Source organism: Drosophila nasuta, chromosome 3 (assembly GCF_023558535.2).
Source record: "Drosophila nasuta strain 15112-1781.00 chromosome 3, ASM2355853v1, whole genome shotgun sequence".
Lineage (NCBI taxonomy): Eukaryota > Metazoa > Arthropoda > Insecta > Diptera > Drosophilidae > Drosophila > Drosophila nasuta.
The window spans coordinates 51,233,579-51,255,350 of NC_083457.1; the positions used below are offsets into that span (position 1 = coordinate 51,233,579).

General features: G+C 41.5%; 6 protein-coding genes across 10 annotated transcripts; 3 read left to right on the forward strand and 3 right to left on the reverse strand.

The window, feature by feature from the left end:
- The first annotated feature begins 1,812 nt into the window (after positions 1-1,812).
- On the forward strand, positions 1,813-3,223 carry LOC132794488 (brachyurin). Its single transcript, XM_060804962.1, has one exon. The coding sequence runs from the start codon at positions 1,972-1,974 to the stop codon at positions 2,854-2,856; it is 885 nt and encodes a 294-aa protein (XP_060660945.1). The 5' UTR covers positions 1,813-1,971; the 3' UTR covers positions 2,857-3,223.
- Positions 3,224-4,304: 1,081 nt separating this feature from the next.
- LOC132794486 (adenylate kinase isoenzyme 1) lies at positions 4,305-11,952 on the reverse strand. Of its 5 annotated transcripts, XM_060804959.1 has the most exons (8): positions 10,354-10,487; positions 10,226-10,299; positions 9,994-10,136; positions 9,246-9,936; positions 5,681-5,764; positions 5,280-5,402; positions 4,844-5,221; positions 4,305-4,783 (listed from the first exon to the last, which is right to left on the reverse strand). In XM_060804959.1, exons 4-8 carry the CDS (start codon positions 9,246-9,248, stop codon positions 4,685-4,687), a joined length of 687 nt encoding a protein of 228 aa, XP_060660942.1. In that variant the 5' UTR covers positions 9,249-9,936; positions 9,994-10,136; positions 10,226-10,299; positions 10,354-10,487; the 3' UTR covers positions 4,305-4,684. The 5 variants fall into 5 exon arrangements, 3 of the variants coding, with proteins under 3 accessions (XP_060660942.1, XP_060660943.1, XP_060660944.1); XM_060804960.1 differs by lacking the exon at positions 5,681-5,764 and having other exon boundaries at positions 10,354-10,485; XR_009633203.1 differs by lacking the exons at positions 4,305-4,783; positions 4,844-5,221; positions 5,280-5,402; positions 5,681-5,764 and adding exons at positions 11,441-11,628; positions 11,688-11,803; positions 11,856-11,952 and having other exon boundaries at positions 9,567-9,936; positions 10,354-11,385.
- Positions 11,953-12,005: 53 nt separating this feature from the next.
- Positions 12,006-14,237, forward strand: LOC132794490 (uncharacterized). Its single transcript, XM_060804965.1, has 3 exons — positions 12,006-12,097; positions 13,722-13,922; positions 13,980-14,237. The coding sequence occupies exons 2-3, from the start codon at positions 13,731-13,733 to the stop codon at positions 14,151-14,153; spliced, it is 366 nt and encodes a 121-aa protein (XP_060660948.1). The 5' UTR covers positions 12,006-12,097; positions 13,722-13,730; the 3' UTR covers positions 14,154-14,237.
- On the forward strand, positions 12,105-13,697 carry LOC132794485 (tRNA (guanine(37)-N1)-methyltransferase). Its single transcript, XM_060804958.1, has one exon. The coding sequence runs from the start codon at positions 12,254-12,256 to the stop codon at positions 13,649-13,651; it is 1,398 nt and encodes a 465-aa protein (XP_060660941.1). The 5' UTR covers positions 12,105-12,253; the 3' UTR covers positions 13,652-13,697.
- Positions 14,190-15,009, reverse strand: LOC132794489 (uncharacterized). Its single transcript, XM_060804963.1, has one exon. It carries the CDS (start codon positions 14,990-14,992, stop codon positions 14,243-14,245), a length of 750 nt encoding a protein of 249 aa, XP_060660946.1. The 5' UTR covers positions 14,993-15,009; the 3' UTR covers positions 14,190-14,242.
- Positions 15,010-15,202: 193 nt separating this feature from the next.
- On the reverse strand, positions 15,203-21,438 carry LOC132794484 (muscle M-line assembly protein unc-89). The gene is made up of 3 exons (XM_060804957.1): positions 21,045-21,438; positions 18,210-20,363; positions 15,203-17,992 (listed from the first exon to the last, which is right to left on the reverse strand). The coding sequence occupies exons 1-3, from the start codon at positions 21,118-21,120 to the stop codon at positions 15,912-15,914; spliced, it is 4,311 nt and encodes a 1,436-aa protein (XP_060660940.1). The 5' UTR covers positions 21,121-21,438; the 3' UTR covers positions 15,203-15,911.
- Positions 21,439-21,772: the final 334 nt, after the last annotated feature.

Genomic DNA, 21,772 nt, shown 5'->3' on the forward strand with positions numbered 1-21,772 from the left:
GTTCTAATTCTCTCAAAAAACCGAAAAATGAATAATGTGCGCAAATCAAGAGCTATAACGTTTTTATGATGTGCCGAAAACTAATTGGTGACTGAATTAGCTCGCCCAAAAAACTGATATAAAACGGGAAGCAATATTCTACATTCTAGATAGAATCGAACATTGTTTTTGTTTGTCGATTTCTATCGAATCTGATAATTAACGATCTCGCATCGTGAATTCATGAATTTTTTTTTTTTTTTTAGATTTGAAAAGTCGTTGAAAATGTCAAGAGTACTTCGCATAAATAAAACGAGCCATCATCAAGAATATATTTAAAATTTTCACACTTTATGCCCAATTGATTTTCAGCAATTTCTGGTATTTCAGCATATGAAATGATTTTTTTCTTTTAACTACAGAGGTGTGAATCAATTCAAGGAGTTTCTAATATTCGCATTAACAAAAATTCGTTTGCCCCTTTCATTTGTTGTTACATTTTCGCATTGTTTTTTGTTTGTTTGTTTATTTAGGTTATTTAATTAATGCGACAGACGTCGCCGCTCCTCTCATTAACAACATTCCAACTTGGCGCCAAATCAATTAACTTCCATTTCGATTTTATTTTATGTTTTTTTTTGTTTATTTTTTTATTTTTTACGCAGGCGAAAAACAAAATAAAAAAAAAACTGGAAAACTTACTGGAAGTATATATTATAAAGCCAGACATATAAACATTTATTGAGTCAGCTTTTGCGAAACATCAAAAAATAAAACAAAAAACTGGAACTTAATTTGCATATTATTATTTTTTTTGTGCGTTTTTTGACGATAATAAAAATATTGATTCATCATTGGGTTCAAATGAATTTCGTATGAAAGTTGAGCCCCGAAATTAACAGCATTTCTCACTAAGACTATGACTGAGGCGTAAATTAATAATTTATATATACAAATCCGAATGGCGCCAGAGAAAAAAAAAAGATTTGATCCTCTATTGATAATTTTGAGCGGAGTCCCCGTTGTTTATATGTCACAAAAAAATGCGCAAAAGAAGACACTTTCAAAAAAAAAAAAAAAAAAAAACAGAGACGAAATGCGAAAACAAATATGTTAAATCGTCATATTTTTATTTGAATATAAACAGTTTCGAAAAAAAATGTGCGTTCAGAGAGTTGTTAACTTCAGCCGTATATACGTATGCATAATTAAAAACGTATTTGTCACAAAATTCTCCGGCTGGATGGCACCAACCGAGAACCAACCAACGTCCAAGCAACCAACCAGTTCTTCCATTGTCTCGTCGAAAAATATGTGTATGTTTTTCTTGGAATTTGTGTAAACTTACGTCTAATTCCAATTACCCAAAGCCGCGCGAAAAAAAAAACAGAAACAGAAACAAACAGGAAAGCGCTGTTGAACTCTGGCCCAAGCGAATGAGCGAGCGATAAGAGTTGTTCTATATGCCCATATCAGATATGAAAAAAAAAAAAAAAATGTTTAAAACAAGATTTTACGACTTGTTTGCTGTCATAATAACAAGCTACCGCAGAAGACAGACAACATCGTCATCGTCTCTGTCGTCGTCAGAGTCGTTTTTCTCTCTCTCTCTCTGTCGCGCTCAATCCATGACGAAGAGCGACTAAGCTAACGGACAACGCGGCGTATGAGCGACGACTCAACGTTTTTGGGGTCTATGTCTGAGATCGCTGAGCACGCTGTGCGACTGAGACTCAGACTCAGACGGATAACCGGCAAAACATTGTTGTTGTTGTTGTTCTTGTTGTTGTCGCGATGAGGCGACGTATAAAATATCACGACATCGTCAGAATGGATTTAAATTGAAGCGAACGTTTGAAGCGTGCAGAAGCAAAGGCAAAAATCTCGCCGAAAGTCGAGAAGTGGAAATAACAACAAGAAGATTTATAAAAACAATACTAAAAAAGAGCAAGAACAATTACAAGTGAAAAGTGTAACAAAAGAACATTCACAATGCAAACAAATACTAGTGCACAAAGTGTGAGCCTCGCTCTTGGGCTGCTCCTGTTGCTGATGCTTTGCCTGATCAGCTCCAGTACTGGCTACGCCATTGGCCAGTCCAAGTTTGGCAAAATCGAAAAGTTCCCCTACCAAGTGATGCTCATCGGCAAGCAGCTGTGGCGCAAACGCATTCTCTGTGGCGGCACACTCCTGGACAAGCGTTGGGTTCTCACTGCCGGCCATTGCACGATGGGCGTCACCCACTACGATGTGTATTTGGGCACACGCAGCGTCGAGGACACCGAACAGTTGGGCGGTCTCGTCTTGCGCTCCAATAAATTCATTGTGCACGAACGTTTCAATCCCGAGACGGCGGCAAATGACATTGCGCTGGTTAAACTGCCGCACGATGTGCAGTTCACATCACGTATACGACCCGCCACCTTGCCAAGCAACGCCCAGCGATTGGATCAGTTTACGGGCAAGAGTGTGGTGGCCAGCGGTTGGGGTGCCACCGTCGAGATGACCAGCTCCGATGCCATGCAATACACCGAACTCAAGGTGATCTCTAATGCGGAATGCGATGAGGAATACGATGTGGTCACAGCTGGCGTGCTTTGCGCCAAGGGATTGAAGGAGGAGACAGTCTGCACCGGTGACTCGGGTGGTCCACTTGTCCTTAAAGGCACCCAAATGCTGGTGGGCATCACGAGCTTTGGCCCAGCCGATGGTGAGGCGGGAGGCGGATGCGATCGCACCACAGTTCCCGGCGGATTCACGCGGGTCACTTACTATCTGGACTGGATCGAGAGCAAAATTGGTGGCCAGTCACACCTGCAGACGCACAACAGTCAGCAACATCAACATCATAAGTATCGGGATGACAATCTTATTTAGATAATCTTTAGAGAGATGTTATGGCTTTGTGATCTGAAACTCTGACTGAATCGTTTAGCTTTATTTTTGATTTACTTATACTTTTGATATATCAAAATCAGATTTTGATCGTGTGATATTTGTGAATACTCGTCTCAGTTTAGCTAATTTCCAAATTGCAATCATCATGAATTTGTTTCTAGTTGATAACTATTTAAATATCTATTATTTATTCTAATTGTAAGACAACAAAAGCTGAAGCTTGTAAGAGCGAAAAGAAAGCAAGTTGAAATGAAAAAAACAAGAAACAACAAAAAAACCAAGAGTTGAAAGCACATTTCAAACAACAATAATAACAAACAAACAAATAACAAAAAACCAGCCCGATCTTCGTTTTTATTTTAGTCATGCTGATTTTTAGCAATTGGAATTCCCCCCGAGATCAACGATCAACCGATCAACTGATGATGATCACTGATCAGCAGCTTACCGAGATCATCATCAACAGATAAAAACTTTTACGTGCTCATCGAATTATTTTCACCAGCTTCGTTTCGTTTCGTTTCATATTATTTTTGCCCTTTACATAATCTCTCTATAAGGTTTTATGCTGGAAATAAGATGTCGAAAAGATTTCGAGTATTTTACATAAACGTTTTCATATTGACTTTACACTCGACTGGGCGCTTGAGCAGCTGAAGAAGCTCAAGAATCTCACACAGTCCACTCCAAGTGGTCATCACTTGAGATCTGATGACGCAGTTCCGTGATAAAATCTATAGATGATTCCATTCGCTTTGAATGAGGAGAAACAATAACAACAATGAAACTGGAGATTGTGCGATATGACTTTCAGTTTTGTTCTCCTCGATTCTGTTTGTCGTTGATATTGTTCTGTCATAAATTATGTCAGTTCAATTTTTATAGTGAAATCTGGACTTAATATCATTGTAGATGACGTACCCATCATCTGATTTATTAAGTCGATATCAATCACAATCTATTATTGTCCAATGATCCAGATACAGCTTGAGGATATCAAATACGCTTAAAGAATTATTCACATTTCTTAGATTCTCTCTTTAATTGGGGAGTATATATATAAATATATATTTAATGGGGAATATAGTTTTATTAGCACTTCCTGCAATTCAATTGCAACTCTGTTTTTGATTAACCATCTGCCCAACGACTTTTAATTTTAATAAACTGGTTCTTTCCACTAATTTGGCTTTGTAGTTTTCCGTTTCCTAAATAGCACGTGGAGTCTAGTCAAGGTAATTGAATGTTTGGCTTTCTATTTGATCTGCCCTTGGCTTTTCCATTCAACTTTACAAGTAATATATTTCTGAATAAACAGCTTTTCATTAGCAAACAAATCGTGATTTTACAGCCCATTGCATTTAGCTTGCACTTTAGCTAAAGGCCATTAATTTGACATAATAAATTTATATAAAAGTTGTTAGTTGTTGTTTTTTTTTCATATTAGTTTTATTGTCGCATATGTAAATAACTTAGAATTTGAGAGATTGTTTCATACTATATATAATAAGTTAAAGCACATGCAGGTGTAAAGCTAAAGCTCTAGACATTGTATAATCATGCCTTTTTGTATTCATTTAGATAACATTCGAATAAGTATTTAATAATATTAATTAATATGCTTATTTATTTGGTGTTAAGCTTTCATCTGTGAGAGTTTTGTGCGTTTTGAGATACCAAAAAGTGCGCTCAAAATGACATTTTTGAATTTGTTTGGTGTTTGGTGTTTGATTTGGATTGGATTGCATTAATATTGGGGACGAGGACATTATTTGGTTATTTGTTCTATTGGCACTTTGGCAATTCACTAACAAGAGGCGACTGCCTTTTGACGCTTCTTAAGAACGCATTCGATGGCATCGACAACTTCAGTGAAGATGACGTCAACGTCACGTTCCGCATTGATCTGTAGAAAGATAATAGAATAGTTTAGTATTTGTTTAGTATGAATTTCAAGCTGTAATACCGTCAGAGTCTTGTCGACATATTGCTCAAGAATAGCGCTGGTGTTTTGCTTAAAGGTCTGCAAGCGGGAACGAATTGTGGCCTCATTGTCATCGGCACGCTTCACCGCAGCGGCAGCAGCACGTGCCAGAATACGCTGGACCATCGTGTCCTCGGAGCACTCAAAGTACAGGGCCAGATCAGCGGGAGCGATTTGCTCCTCAAAGGCAATGCCCTGGTTCTTCTCGCGTGGATAGCCATCGATGAGGAAACCCTTTGAGTTGCCCTTGGCACGCGACACAGCTCCATTCAGCAGGGACAACACTTCCTGGTTGGACACCAAGCCACCGCTGGACATCACTGCCTGCAATTCGCGTCCCTTGTCCGAGCCAGAGGCAACCTAGAAGAAAGATAACTGATCAGCAAATGTATGATCATGATTCTATTTGAAACCTTACTTCTTCGCGCAGCAAATCGCCGCTGCTCAAATGCGTGAAACCATATTTCTCCACAATCTTGGCGCATTGAGTGCCCTTGCCACAGCCGGGACCACCCAGAATCCAGATGATTGGAACGTCAACCTGCAAAAAGAGAGTACAGCAAAAGCAGGCAAAGATTAGCAGGGGTCAAGTTTAACTCTTAATCAGGTACAACTATACAATTAGACAAGTTAGTTGGGTTTGTCTCTCTTTGTTTTTTTTTTTGTTGACTGGTTTGACGCAAGCTTAGTTGAGTTAGAAGCAGGAGTATAAGATATCAGGTTTCAGCAGCCGCCACATTTCATGCCATATATATACGAGTACATCAATATAATCGTGGTATTCCCCAAAAAAGGACATCGCCAGTGGGGATTACTTACAGCGGCTCGTGCCTTACGCAGCTGCTCCGCTTTGAGTTTCTCTTGGGCCTCCTTCTTCACGGCCATTTGGTGACACATAAATAACTACACAATTGGTTGGGGATTTGGAATAGGCATAGAGGCAAAGGGTTTTTGTTTAGAACAGTTCTTGAAATTAACACAAAACAATTTCACTTTGGGACACACTTTAGATAATTATTCTGAGAGTTCAAAACTTCTTTAAAAAACATTTAAATATTGAATAATCATATTTATTTTTTGTGCTGAAATCCTACCTTAATCCTACCCTAGAGAGAATTAGAGAGTTATTAAAAACACAACAATAATCTTTCATTCCTGAGATAACTTTACAACCGTTTTTAATCTTTAACGTATTAATTTAACAATCATATTTATTTTTTGTGCTGAAATCCTAACCTAATACAAATTGGAGTATGTTATAAGTAAAATAATATTTATATTTCATTCCCAAAATATCTTCAAAAGCGTTTTTAATCTTCGACGTATTAATTCAACAATCCTATTTATTTTTTTGTGATTAAATTGAAGTATAATATTACATAACCACAACTACAATCTGTCATTCTAATGAGATAAAAACAAATTAGAGTATATTATAAGAAAAATATAACTATAATCTTTCATTCCTAAAACATCTTTACAAGCGTTTTTAATCTTCGACGTATTAATTCAAATTATTTCTTAATGCAAATTGGAGTATGTTATAACAAAAATATAACTATAATCTGCGATTCTTATAGCTATCCTAACAAAAATTAGAGTTTGTTATAAGAAAAATACCATTGTAATCTTTCATTCCCAAGATATCTTAGGAAGCGTTTTTAATCTTTGACGTATTAATTCAACAATCATATTTATTTTTTGTGATGACATTCTATCCTAATTCAAAAGAAAAATAGAACTAATATACTATTCTTTCATTCCTAAAATATCTTTACAAGCGTTTTTAATCTTCGACGTATTAATTCAAATTATGTATTTCTTAAAGCAAATTGGAGTATGTTATAAGAAAAATTGAACTATAATCTGCAATTCTTATAGCTATCCTAACATGGAGTATGTTATATGAAAAATAGAACTATGTTATAAGTAAAATAATATTTATATTTCATTCCCAAGATATCTTAAAAAGCGTTTTTAATCATCGACGTATTAATGAAAGCTTTTCCCTTCTCATGTGCAAAATCGAGGAAATAAATCATAAAACAGGCATAAAATTAATCTGCAAGGTGTTTTGATATGCCAAAAATAACCATAGCATTATCTTCAACTTTCAGTGTCATTCGGGTGAACTATATAACAAAATTGAATATTTTTCCTAGGTAGTTATTATATTTGCTTGGCATCCAGCCAATAGCTAAAAACATTTTGTCTGCCGAACAACTTTAAAATACACAATTAGTGCAGCCTTCACAAAAAGTGTAGCTATATAGTAGCTATATACTATAGTTATATATATATATAGAAATGTGTGTGCGTGTGTTCATAAATTGTAAGTTGCCAACTGACATTGATCTTGAACGCAGTCAATTATTTGCTCAGCGAGTGTCGAGTGGGGGAAGGGTTCTCTGTTCTCTATTAGTTATTCAATTATTGATAGAATTTACAGAGTGTGAACCCCTCTGATGGATTCTACAGAGTGCTGTGTGTGTTTAGCACTTGCTGTGATTTCCAATTTATCGCGCAATTTTCACCGAAATTGTATAAACAAATGAAATGGAATTGGGTTTTATTATAGTGTAGGTGGTAGCTGATGGCGTAGAAGGTGCTATTCGCTCTGTTAATTTTACTATTTGTTATTGTATTTGTATATCTATCTATCGCCCATATATTATATAAAATACATGCCACTATATTTTCGACTGTTCCGCATTGTCGCACCTAACGAACCTAACAACCAAATAGCAAAAATTGAATGAATTTCGCTTTAGTTTTGATAATGTGCAGGTTGTTGTTGTTGTTGGTGTTTGTTTTTCGCATAAATATCGCCGCATAAATTCTTTTTGTTGTTGTTAAGCCCGCACGAGTTCTTTCGCCACAATCTGCCACAACATTTTCTATGAAAATTCTGATTTTCAATGCTACATCTTTTACGTAATAACAACAGATTGCTTTTTATACTCTAACAGCAGAGTATGCTGAGTTTTTTGTTATAAATTGTGTGAATTTATATTTTATTGCCGATTTCTATCAAAATTCTCTCTAAAGTTCGAGGATATATTTATGAAGAGATCCTTTAATATGTAAACCTTACAACTGTTATTTTCTATAAATTTCTTTTCATTTAAAAATAGTATTCACCTTCAGTTTATTCCAAACTCATTCATGAGTATTTAATATTCGGTGTGTCAAGATGCTTGTTATAGTTTTCTCTATATATTTTTTTAATGAGTTTAGTGACCTACTATGAAAGTCATTTGCAAGGATGCGCGTCATTTTATTGTGGAACATTTGTTTTAGTTCCCAAAAGTACTTTCGTTTAAATTTTTAATAACACTTTCACACAGACAACACACACACACACACTTAATTACCAAACGGAACTAAATAGAAACTTTTTGTTATTATTGATTTTAAGTATTTTTGGTGAAAAATTCCATCCGTCGCGACTTTGTGTCGTCGCCGCTTGGCGTTTAAAGTTTAAACAAATTGAACTGATCGAAAAATAACTGCGACTGCTTTGGAGTCACCACATAAAATATATGTATGGATATATATATTTTTTTGTTATTAGTAATGATGACCGACTAGTTCGGGTAGCGCCAATAAACACATTTTCAACTGGCTCGTCGAGACTCGCTAATGAATCAAGCCCCGCCAGAAATTCCTGTGCCGGCAGCTTTAACCTGTCGTCCGTTGTTTCAATTTATTCAAATCGCTCTGTTGGACTTTGACGTCAAAATTTTTGTCTTGTCTTGGCTTGGAATGTGAAATTTCGGCTTTTTATTGATGGTTTATTGGCCATTTGAGTTGCTAATTTTTGGCGGTGTGCGGGAACGGAGAAATAAAAAACAGTTCCCCTCAGTTGTTGTGGGAATTTCACAGTGATCAGTTACCGGTTCCTCACTTTTTTTTTACGTCTCCGAAATTTATAGCTAAACAGCTGATGGCGAGCTTAGCCGTGTTTACGAACATACACACATAGTTACTCGCACATATGTTCGTTAAAGGCGCAAAACAATGTTTACATATGTACATACATTCTGATTCATATGTTCGTAAACAGTGTTTACATACTCACATTGTGATTCATATGTTTATAAAGTGTTTGCATACTTACATACATACTTATTCTTATTATGCTCCTAAGTAAACACAGAGGGAAATGCACAAGGTCAGAAAATGCATTGAGGGCTTTTAGAGTGAAATGGGGGCTCTCAAGGTCACGTGAGCCGAGGAAATATGTATTACTTACTCTCTTCTAATCGCTAATATGCAATCAAAGTGAAAGCAATAGATTTGCTCAAACAAAAATAAACTAGTACGCGGGCACTCACACACTTGTAACACACACACACACACACACTCACGCAAACGCACTCACCATGATGATGTATATGAGGTATATACGCTGCTGCTGCGGACCTTTCGTTGAACAAATCGCGAACGGCTTGTCGTTTAAGTATCGCTACTTGAGCTACTTGTTAATTTTCGCACACTTTCTTGTTGCTGTTGTTGTTGGATTTAAAGATTTTTTTATGCGGCCGAGACGATTTTCCTCCCTTAATGCAGCGTGTGTCGAGAGCGACTGAACGCCAAGCTTTCGACAAGAGGCTAACGGTTTCGGAAAGCTTATGCCATGCAGCTTTGTGTGAGCTTTTTTTTGGTTGCGTGCGTACGAAAATCGAAAACGAAAACAAATCTGTGCAATACAATTTTAAGATTTTTTGTGTTTCCAACTTTAATTTTGATTAATTGCGCCATGTTAATGTGAGGAACGTGAAATTGCAATAGGATTGCCATAATTCTTGGCAATTGCGTCTATATTGGGCACTACATCATTGAAAATGTCGCTGGAATTGTGTTCCGCATCAATTTGCATTATTTTATCCGAATATTGAGCTAACACCGGCTCCGCATTTCTCATATAGAAACTAACTGTTGATGGGAGAGTGGTGCGTTCTACCGATCTGCGCGTCTCCGCTGTTTGCTGACCAATTTCTAAAGCAATGATCAAATCGGGAACTCCGATGCTTTGCTCCAAAATTTTAGCATCACTCTGATTTTGTGGATAGCTGGTGACAGATGATACAAAATTGGTTAAATCTTGATCATGTATCTCAAGAACCTACCCATCTATAACGAAACCTCTGAGAGAACCTCGATTGCTCATTATTTCGCTTTCTAGCAGGTGCACACATTCCGTGAGAGGAACTTCGTGACCCTCTTGACGCTTTGCAGCAAATTCAACACCCTTGACAGATTTAGACCGAATCTGCAAAAACAGCAAGTTAACCTATAGTTAATGATATCCTTGCCTCTCTCTCCACCAACTCGCTAGGAGACAGTAGTTTGTAGCCGTACTTATCCACAATATTTTGGGACATCGTGCTCTTCCCGCTGCTTGGTCCGCCCATCACCCAAACAATCGGCACATTCTGTGATTTAGAAGAAAGTCATAATAAATATTCCCACTCTATTTGCTAAATTACCATTGCAATCGATTTCAAGAAAAATGAATACAAATTTAAAATATTCTGAAACAAAATGATAAAAACATGACAATAAAAAATTTAGAATGCCAACAGGCTTAACATTTTGTACGTCACTCGAATAATGATTGCGTATTTTATTGAGTCGAAATATAAATTAGCAAACAATTACACACACAATTAATTGAGCTATCGCAAAAATCATCAGCTCATATAATATAGAAACGCCTGAATTTGTTTAGATTCGCTAACGGATATGACAAGCAACGGCGGGGTACCAGCAGAGGGTGAGGAAATTGAGTGCTGCTGGCGTTGGCACTTGATCATCTCATTATGGGTGGGAAATGGTTCATCTGTTGGCACTATAACAACGCTGAATGTGGGCGCCTTTGGCGCACTGCGCCTGAAGCCCTCATTGTGTAGATGCAAATCAAAGCTAATATTCAAATTGCGCAAATCGGAATAATCCTCGGTCACATCATAGTCATCTTGTTGGAGTTGCACTATATCGAATCTCTCAAATATTTCCTTGAATTTCGTATAGTTCGGTTCCGTTTTAAGATTGTCAATAAGGCTTTCAGAGTTTCTCGTTTTTACTCTTTTAGTTGCTGCATCCTCTTTTGGCTCTGATTGCGCTCTTCGCTTACGTGTATCGAATTTAAAATCTTCCTTCAAGCTGTTGTCTTCTACACTCGAGTGAGTTTGGTTCACAATCTGAAGCTTTAGGTCTGTCATGCGCGACTGCGCAGTGACATAATAATGAGATGCTTTGATGTATTCAGGCGCTGGCTTATTGTTTATAGACTCGTCTAAGAGGGCCCAAATGCAATCCTCACTGCTTGGTGCTGCAGTTGAAGTAGTTGGGGCATCTTGGCAAGCTGTTTGATGTCCAACCACAATGTATCCAGCACGTGACAGGGCCGAGTACACTAAATAATTATTGTACTTCTCGCTGGATTCCTCGCCCAGCAGTAATAAATAGGCCTGTTCCACAGAGACAATCATTTGGCAATATTCCAATTGCAGACGATTCTAAGAGATCGACATTTTAGTGCATTCTGTGTTATAAATTATTTTATAATTATACCAATTCCAGGAGAAATAGTGCCTCGTAATATTCCAAATAGAGTTTGCCTTGCCTGTTGAAGCCAAAGCTCTCAAATTTGCCATCTTTGCGCAGCACTTCAGCCGCCTGTTGATCCTTGTGCCACACGGCAATGGCACGTCCCGTGTGTCGCTCAATGCGTCGCGTTGACAATAGGCTGCGTAAATTTGCTGCAATATAAAATAAAATGTATTAACATACAAGGTAATTGAACAACGAACAATTTTACCATATGCATGTTGAAGCTCCTCCTGTTCGGCTGCGCTGCCTTCCACGTTGGTTCGTTTTAGACCGATTCGCGGGGATTCAACTTCTGCATGACGGTGCGCAATGAGTTCTGCGGCACTATAATTATTATTATTGTTACAACAAAGCTTTAATTTTACTCATTACGAACCTTAAATATGAGTTTTTTGTTTGTATTTCAATCGCACTTGCTGGCGCGCCGCTCATTTTACCACTAACAGCTGTTAACTGAGACGTTGCCAGAAATTTCATCAACATTTACAGTGTGGCCACTTGTGATGTATCACTCTTTATGTTCACGTCAAATGGAATTTTTTAAATATCTTTTACGGTCACACTGCTACAACAGCAAGTGCTTCATTAATTTAGTTTTTGGTTGCAATTATTACTAAGGTAAACAATTTAAAAGATATTTGTGAATTTTTAAATTACTGAGAGTTCGTTGCCAATACCCAGTTAGTTATTGGACTGATTCTTGTAATTAAAATATCCACGAAACACTCTTAAATAAAACTTCAAAAAGAGTAACGTTTTTGTGCACGTTTTTTGATGTTTGCACTGATCGTCGAGTCGCGCATTCCCAAAATCCCATATTTGTTGAGAATAAGCAAGCGCTTCCGACACTACTACAGAAACATGGACTGCCCGGAGTTGCTGCCACCCGCGACTGTGCGTGGCATGACTGAGCTGCACCGCGCAGAGTTCCAAAAACGCATACAAATCCCCCGACTCCAAGTACCTGAGTCTCAGGTGCAACGTGTAATTCCGCTTGTCAAGAAATTGCTGCTCAAAATGGAGCATCTACAACCAGTGCGCTCGGTGGAAAGTGGACGTGAAATACTACTACATCCGTTGCCCGTGAAAAACTGGCAATCGTTACCCACAGAAGCGCTAGCTGAGCAACAGGTGACCGAAGACAACTTTTGCCATGCGGAGCTCGAGTTGAACTACGAAAATTGGAGCGCTAATGAGATATTAAAGAGCGTGCTTCCCGCCAACGAAGAAGGTCTCTCCTCCTTCTCGCGCATTGGACATATTGTGCATCTGAATCTGCGGGATCATCTGTTACCATATAAACAGCTAATTGGCGAGGTGCTGCGGGACAAATTACCCAATTGTCGCACGGTGGTTAACAAGGCGTCCACCATTGACAACACCTATCGCAATTTTCAGCTGGAACTAATATGCGGCGAGGCAGAGTACCAAGTGGAAACCAAAGAGAATGGCATTCCATTTGAGTTTGATTTCTCGAAGGTGTATTGGAATCCACGACTGTCCACGGAGCACGAACGCATTGTTAAGCTGCTGCAGCCTGGGGACGTGCTCTATGATGTGTTCGCTGGTGTTGGCCCATTCAGCGTGCCGGCAGCAAAGAAGCGTTGCCATGTGCTGGCCAACGATTTGAATCCCGTCAGCTTCGAGTGGCTGCAGCACAATGCCAAGCGTAACAAGTGCCTGCCTCAGATACGCATGTATAACAAAGATGGACGAGAGTTTATTCTCCAAGAGTTGCGCGAAGATTTGCTGCAACGCTGGCGTGCAGCAGCAACAACACCTACTGCTTATAGCATACACATTACAATGAATCTACCAGCGATGGCTGTGGAATTTTTGGATGCATTTAGAGGCCTCTATACAGCGGAAGAACTCGCCGAGCTGCCCGAGGACTTGAACTATCCGCAAGTGCATGTTTATTCCTTCGCCAAGGGTGAGGACACCAAGACGTTGGTGCGGCAACTGGTGGAAAGTAATCTGGGTTCTGTCTTGGAGAGCGAACTGAAGGGTATTAGTTTTGTGCGTAATGTGGCGCCCAACAAAGACATGTATAGAGTATCCTTCAAGCTGACACGAACACTATTGACAACTCCAAAACAGGCGTTGCGCAAGCGAGCTGCAGAAGAGCAGGACGACATCTCGGAAGCAGTTACAAAAGTGAAATGTGTTTGATGATGTTGACAATAAAAAGTTTGTTGTAACAGAAATCTACGAAAATCGTGTATTTTCTTTATAATTGCAGCTTCACAACATGGGTCGCAATAAGGCAAATGCCAAGAAGGCTGGGGGATCTGGAGCCGGCAAAGCAGCTGGTGCTGGCGCTGGAGCAGGAGCAACAAAGCCGGCAATAAACAAATCGAAGAAAGCTAAGAACCTGTTTAAGGTTAACAATGCCAAGAGCAACAAAAAGAAACCTAAGGAAGTGCAGGGCAAGTTGAAGCAGGTGAGCCCAAGCCCCATTCCTGATTTCAACAAACCTACTGAAATTTCCGTATTTCAGATCAAAGAGACTGTCAAGTCCAAGCAGGAGAAGGTAGATGCCACGCTTAAGGAACTGCACAAGGATATGGTCGTGAAGAAGCCAAAGCCTTCAGTGCCGTCAATTAAAAACAGCAGAAAGCCACCGGCCAATACCACAAAAGTCTCGGACTCGCTGGGCAAGCTCAAGTTCTGAGCCTAGATTAGTTCTTGTCTTATAGAAAACTGTTAATTCTGCTAGTTCAAATGATTATTCAAATATATTTTAGATATATTGACAGCTGATTAAAGTATCAATCCAGGTGGCATAACAGCACCAGGAGCCACCGTAGGAATGATGGATGGTGTGCCTGGAGCAGCTGTTGTGGTGCCATTAATTGTATTCCAGCCGAAAAGATTGCGAATCAATGTATCCAAATGGATTTGATCGATGCCCGCTGCCTGCAACTCGTTAACCACAGCTTGTGTTGAGGGCATAGCGAGCCAACGTTCGTAGATCACTTGAAGAGCCTGCAGACGACTCCAGAACTCGGCAAAGATGCCCGGCAGCTGTAACTTGGCTTGGATGTGTGCCTGTATGGCATACTGTGGGAAGTACATCTCAAGTTCGCTAAGGAATCCTGCCCAGCCGGAGACAGTACCCGACCAGTAGGGATAACGATTCACCAGAGTCACACACATTTCCATGTCCTCCAATTCAAACTTGCCTCGCGATAGAGCTAGTTGTTGGTTCACCCATTGCAGAAACATTACAATTTCTGGCTGGGACCGTAGACGCCAGCGTGCTGTGAATCCTCCATTGCTGTTGAGAATACGCACAAAGGCCTGGAACTGTGCGTCGTTGATCAGGTAACGCACAAGCAGTTGATTTATCGGTTTAAATTGTATCAGACTGTAGATTTCCATCAGTTCCTGTGCTAGATCTGTGGTGGGTACGAAGGGTGCCGCAAAATGACCGCCATTGGGCACGACGATGCCGGCACTAAGTCCAATGACCAAGCAGAGAGACAAGATTCCAACGGTAGTAGCCCTCATGACTGCATGATCTTTGTGTAATGATCTGCATGGCTTTTTATACCACTTTCCCCGATGATTCTTTGAATTCTTGACTATCAGATAAGAAGAAACGAAATTTGTCGCAGAGTCGTAAACATTTAGCCTGATAACACGAGACCAGATCCCATTCGATCTGTTTATAGTGGGATTCTTAATCTTTCACCGGAACTATCTGACGTATGAGTAATTTTGTTTTTGTGTGCTTTATTCTCCAAAGTAAATGAGCAACAATCCAGAAGACCGACGAATAAACCTCAAACGAACACAATACGATATATGTAGTAAATAAGTATAACATTAAATTCTAGACACAAACACACAACGAAAGCGACCTTAAATAAGACGTAGAAATATATATATAGATAACCGATATCCAAAGCAAATAAACATATGATTATTAAGTTTAATGTTACAGAAATAGGGATGCACTTTAAGCTTGATTACAACGGTAAAATCAATCGGACAAATAAATAATTTATGTTATTGAAAATCGAAAGAAAAAAGTATATTCAGCTTGAATACATAAATAAAATAAAGAATAAGTCTCTATTATCAGTCTAATACGAACAGATATGGTTCTATATTCGGAAAAGCTAAAATTATAATTGGGAAACTCTTTTTTATCGGACAATGAAAATTGCAGTTTTTGGATATCAACAAATCTTAACCGGACTTAGAAAAAATTAGCAAATACTTAATGCATATCTGTTGGATCGGTTAACTATTCATTTTGTTGAGGACCGTAAACGTAGGGTTATTCATAGAAAAAGTTCGTCGTAGAGCAGAACTTGTAGAACTTAAGCTTAAAATACGTACAAGAGTTGTATACAAGTCGTTAAATTGATTGATAAGAACTAACTTAACTGATAAACGCATTGCGAACTCAGGATCGGATCTCTTAGGTGCCTTCGTCGTTGCCCTTGCGACGCAGCCAGCTCGGTATGTAACCCCGCAGAGCCTCGCCCAACTGTCGATATATCATTAGGGCGAGAATCGGCAGTACAAGGCGTGCGTCCTTGAAGAGATACACATAGCAAGCGACCAGGAAGAGCACCAAATCCGTTGAGTAGCTGAGCGCAGAGCGCACCTTCTCATGGGCTTGCTCTTCAGATCGCGACTGCATCAGCGCCAACGTGGCCGCCTTCTCCAGGAGCTCACGATCCACAGCGGAGAGAAGCAGTGCTGTTTGCGAAGCTCGATCCATGGGTACGATGCTGTTGCCCACTGTGGACAGTGGTGGTGGTCTGCTAAGTGAGGCATCGCGGGATCGTGTGCTTGAGGGCACACGTCGTTTAATTACCCGTTTGACCTTTACCAGGCGGGTGCGCCCTCGTGCATCGGGACGCGCTTCAACAATTTCGCTCATTACATTTTCGTTTACGGCATCCGCATCATCAGCGTGCTTTTTCTTTAACTTGGGCGGCGGCACCACCAACACCGTGGGGTATTCTGGCTCCTCTAGTTGTGCTTGATCGCTCGCAGGCGTCTCAGGCGTTTTGCTTACGTTGTGCATCGCATGTCTGCTGGCCATATCACGTACATGGACAAGCTGTTCTCGTTCCGTTATGGATAGACGACGTTCCCGGCCGGCAGTCGGCGGTGCCAGCAACATATCATCGTGATCGGGACTTTGGGCACGTCGTTGTTGATGCTCCTCGGCGGCACCAGCATCATCGTCCTCATCATCACCAGCTCGGGCAGCGGCTCGTTTTAGTTCATCACGGTCGAGGTAGAGGGGCGTATGATATTTGTGGGTGCTGCTCACCTGACGTACCAGATCGCTGTAGTGATCAACGGCAGCATGTGCCTCCTCCTGCATCAGACGTTGCTCTTCCTGGCGACGCAATTCTTCCTCTTCTTTGGCTTTGCGTTTTGTCTCGAGGTCTGCAGCAATTGCTGCCGCATTTGTTTTCTCCAGCGGATTGGATATCTCCTCATTGGCCTCGGTATTCTTCTCGGTAGCAGTGCGTTTATCCCTATTAAAGAACGACTTGATGCCCTTCGCCAGATCAAGTTTCAGATTACTGGCATTAGGCGCAGGAGCAAAGCTGGGTGGGATGTTAGTGTTCGAGTTTCCATTTCCATCTGGTGTGGGACTATTGGGCTGACTAGCAGACTGTTCCATGTGCTCGTTAGAGGAGCGCTTCAATATAGGCTTTGGCACAAAATCAGGACTTGGCAACGGCATTGGACGGGTGAGCACAACGGCTGCTTGTTCAGGGGTCGGAGCTCGGTAAGGCGTGAAGGTTCCGGCACCCATGTTACGTGGATGATAGGTCTCCAAGTCTCGGGGACTGGGCGAACGTGTGCGTGCCAACAACTCCCTCTTAAATTGTTCAATTGAGTCCTGCTCTGACGACGCTGTGCTCTCAGTGTAGTCGGAGCCTAGATCGTAGCCCTGTCGCTGTTCCTCGTCCATGTCCTCCATTTCCTCACTATCTTCGGCTGTGCTCTCCGTTCGATCCTCATCCTCCTCCAGTTCTTGTTCTTGCTCCTCCTCGCGGCTGTCTTTTTGCTGCTCGGATAACAGGAATGCCGTTGTGGCGCGTGTGAGGTTCTTTGTGTTACCTACATTAATGTCCTCTCGCGAGTCCCATTTACGTCCCATTGGCACCATGTCCGCCGATTGACGACGCAGTTCGCTTCGCCGCTCAAAGGATGCGCGCTCCGCTTCAGTCATGGAACCCAAGCGCTTACGGAACGTCGCTGTCGGCGCTGGAGCGCTAACTTGTGGTGTTACCTTCTCACGTGTTGGTGCCGTTGTCTTGCCCTTCGTTTTGGATGCCTGTTCCAGTTCAACAGCCTCATAGAATCGGGCCATGGCACGTTCGTAGAGCAGCTCCGTAGAGCTTACAGAACGACGCAGCGGGAAGGTCGTGTGCAAGTTAGTAAACTCCAAGAAGGCCAAATCGGGTGCAGATATCGAAATCGGTGGCGGTTGTATAGCGTCCTCTAGTTCCAGCTCGAAGGAATCTTGCTCTTAAAGTGACAAAAAGAGAATTACAAACGTGTTAGAGGAGCTGGTATGAGGGAAATTTAGTGTAATGTCCAAGGAGTTTAAAAGAACTGCTACCAGGGGTTTTTAAAAAACTTCGTTCGTTAAATTCAATCAAAGCAGTTTCAACACTCTTCTATGAGTGGAATTTAGTAGATTTTATAACAAGTGAGATTAATACATAGAACTCCTATTACTTACTATCTTTGTCCTTGACCTTGCTGTTCTTGTCGAAGACCACCAACATAAACTCGTTGCTGGTGTGGACCTCGTCGTGTTTATCTGCTGGTTTTTGTGGTCGCATCTTCGTCACTGGTGGCGTTGGCTCCGATGTGGGAGTTTCCGGCACCAGGGACTCGGGAGCGGGGGATTGAACTGGTGGAGCACTAATCTCAATTGTCGGCAATTTTTCGCTCACTTTGGCAGTGGTGGCTATAGCAATGGCCAGCGCCGGCACATGTTTGGCTGGACTCAGTGCGTGGCCCGAGAAACGTCTGACATTTTGATTAACGCCCAACGTGACGGGTTCAGCACTACGCTGCAGGGCAGGCGTAGATTTAATGGGTTCCGGTGGCGTAGGACTCTTTCGCAGTGGCGTAGGCTGACGTGGTGAAAGCTCTGGTTTTGCTTGAGGTGGCTGTGACAATGGCGGAGGCTTGGTTGCCGCTGGACGTCCTGGGGATTTATCCTTTTGGACTGCGGGTTTCGGGTTGAACAATTTTAGCGGTGACGTTGCTGTTGGGGACCTTAATGGCTTAGGCTGTACCTGTTCCAGCTCCACTTTATCCACCAAAGCTGTTGTGGTAATTAGCGTTAAATTGAGTTTAGGATTGGAGCCAGGTCGGCTGCTATGAGCTGCAGTTGAGTCTGCGCTGCTTAATGAGGGACTCTTGCGCACAGTCATCTTAAGCGCCTGATCTGAAGTACCGTAAGACATTTCGTGACGCAGTTGCTCACTATCGATCAACTGTGGAGTCGGTTTTCGTGATCCCCTTGGAGATTGCTTGGGCGATGCAGACATGCTAGTCGCAGCATCCGCATGTGGACGCGGTGGCGACAACGTCTTACGTCTTGGAGGCACCGGTTTTCCTTTGTCCTTTTCTTTATCTCTGTCCTTTTCATCGCCGGCAATTCGTGTAGCCGATTTGGGTTTGGTGATACCACGCTTGGGATCCGGTATGAAGAGCAGCTCCGACTCCTGCGAAGGCTCACTGAGTCCATAAGGATTTTCCGCCTTAACACGGAACTTGTACTCAGATCCCTCGATCAGATCGTGGAGTGTGGTGCTTAGAGCACGCGTCGTCGCCGCCTTCAACCACACGTTCCATCCAATGCGAAAATACTCGACAATGTAGTTGCCAATCTTGCAGCCACCATCATCCAAGGGTGCAGTCCACGACAGCGTGGCCGACTTGCCAAAGGACATGTTAAGCTTTGGAGTACCAGGCGCATTCGGTCGTGCAGTCACCGTGACCAAAAAGGAGGCAATATCCTCGCCCAGCTTGTTCCAGGCACGCACCATGTACTCACCACGATCTGCCCGCTGTACATTGTCGATCTTTAGCAGTGAGTTCTTCTCCGTGTTGGACACCTCAAATCGATCGCCAGGTACAATAACTTCACCCTCATGCAGCCAAGTAATGGCTGGCGGTGGCTGACCAGCTACGCCCACCTTGAGACGCACCACTTCCTCGGCCTCGACAATAAGGCCATCCTCGTAAGTGCGTGGCAGACGGATCTTGGGTGGCGCCTGCACCAGAAGACGACTCTTGGTGACCACATGGCCAGCTCGATTGGTGGCCGAGCATTTGATCTCGCCTTCATCGGTTAGCGCCACCTGGTGTATGATGAGTACGCTGGCATCATGTTCATTGACTATTTTAGTGCGGCGACTGCTGAAGATCTCGTAGCCATCCTTGAACCAGTTGATCTCCGGCGGTGGTTCACCGAGAACGCGCACACGGAACTCAATGCGTTCATCCTCTACGGCATTCATATCCACCAGCTCCTCAACGAAACGAGGTACACTAATCGCATTCCTTTGCAGAGTCACAGTCAATGGATCGGACAATTCACTGGCATCAGAGCGTCCAACAATGTTCTCGGCAAAGCAACGAAATTCGTATCGCCAGCCCGGCTCCAATCCGCTGATTTGGATCTCACAGCGATCGATTGGAGTGGGCGTGGCACGCACCCAATGCGGTGAACCAACGCGACGCTGTTCAACCGTATAGCCAGTGATGGGAGAGCCACCGTCCAGCAGCGGGCGATCCCAACGCAAGTTGACAACATCGGGCTGCTGCTCTGAGAGCGCCTGTGGCGTCAGTATCGGACGACCCGGTGGCGAGGGTCGTTCTGAAAAAAGCATCATGAAATCAGAAATCACAGGTATGTAAATAATGCACTCAATCACTCAGAAGCAAAAGAAAACTCTCGCGCTCTTTGAAAACATTACTTTGCTGTCTTGAGAATTTCAGGCCAAAGATTGAACATAGAAAAACAATGTACGACATGACAGAATGGTAAGCGCAAAAATGCTCAACTATGAGATACCGATTTACTCAGAACGAAGTACATATAAATGAGTGTATCAACAGTCTTTAAAATTATTTTGTTTATTTTTTATACGCTTACAAGAGAAGGAGGAATGAGTGTAGATTGATTCTAAAATAATAGTTTAATGGAACTTAGAGACATCTTTAAGATCACAGAGTTTGTGCGGAAGGCGGACAAATGAACGGAAATGAGTACATACCCTATTGTCTGTAAAACACATTCTGGCTTAACACAAACTTATACTACCCGCCCATCCATTAGGAACGCGGGTATAAAAAGACCAAACGGACCAAACGGCAACCACTTGAGTGTGCGAGTGGCTAAAAATAACCAAATTTCTAGCGCTCCCACCAACTAAGCGTATGTGGACTATGTGCGCTCTCACAGCCAATTAGAGATATTTTCTATGTGGAATCTCGGGAATACGAATATTTTAACAATTTCACAGTTTATTTTTCTTTTGCATTTCGAAAAACTTGCCTGCCGATTTCCAATGCACATTCTTTTTGGGCCGTCCAGTTTGTACTGTCTGCAGTTTACCCGGTTGATTGCCCATATCCGTATACTAAATATTTAACCTATTTGCAATTATCTGTGCATATATAGAAGTTTCTATATATAGGCAGCCGCCTTCAACTTTACGCACTCAATACTTCGCGTATTCGCGTCGATACAATTCGTTTTCAATACTTTTTCGAATGCGTTTTCTTTGTTTTTCTAATTAACTTTCAGTTTAACAATGTATTTTTCGAAGTCTGCAGTTTTGACTTGCAATCGTTGCAGCCATTTTTACGGAGCGTTAAATAATCCGTTCGTCAGTATTAGCCAAGACATTCCACACAAAATAAGCTTTGGGCGCTAAGAAATGTCAACGGCAACTAACTCGCGGGGTTGCCAGTCATGCAAAGTATTGAACCAGCTGCGCACCTATCGAAACATTTCGATAATAATAATAAAATCGATTCCGAATGATATGCCTATTTTATCCATACGCAGATTGCTAATATCAAAATTATTATTTTCCTTTTCAATTTTGCAAAATTATATTTAAATTCTATTGAGCATTCAGTCAACAGTTTATATATCGATTGCCCACATTTTTAGAGTTGTGCAGCACATTATTTTAATTCAATTAAATAGTTCCAGAGATACGAACGACTTGAACAAGCCATTTTTCGAGTAAAATGAGCGAACAAACTAAACGAACC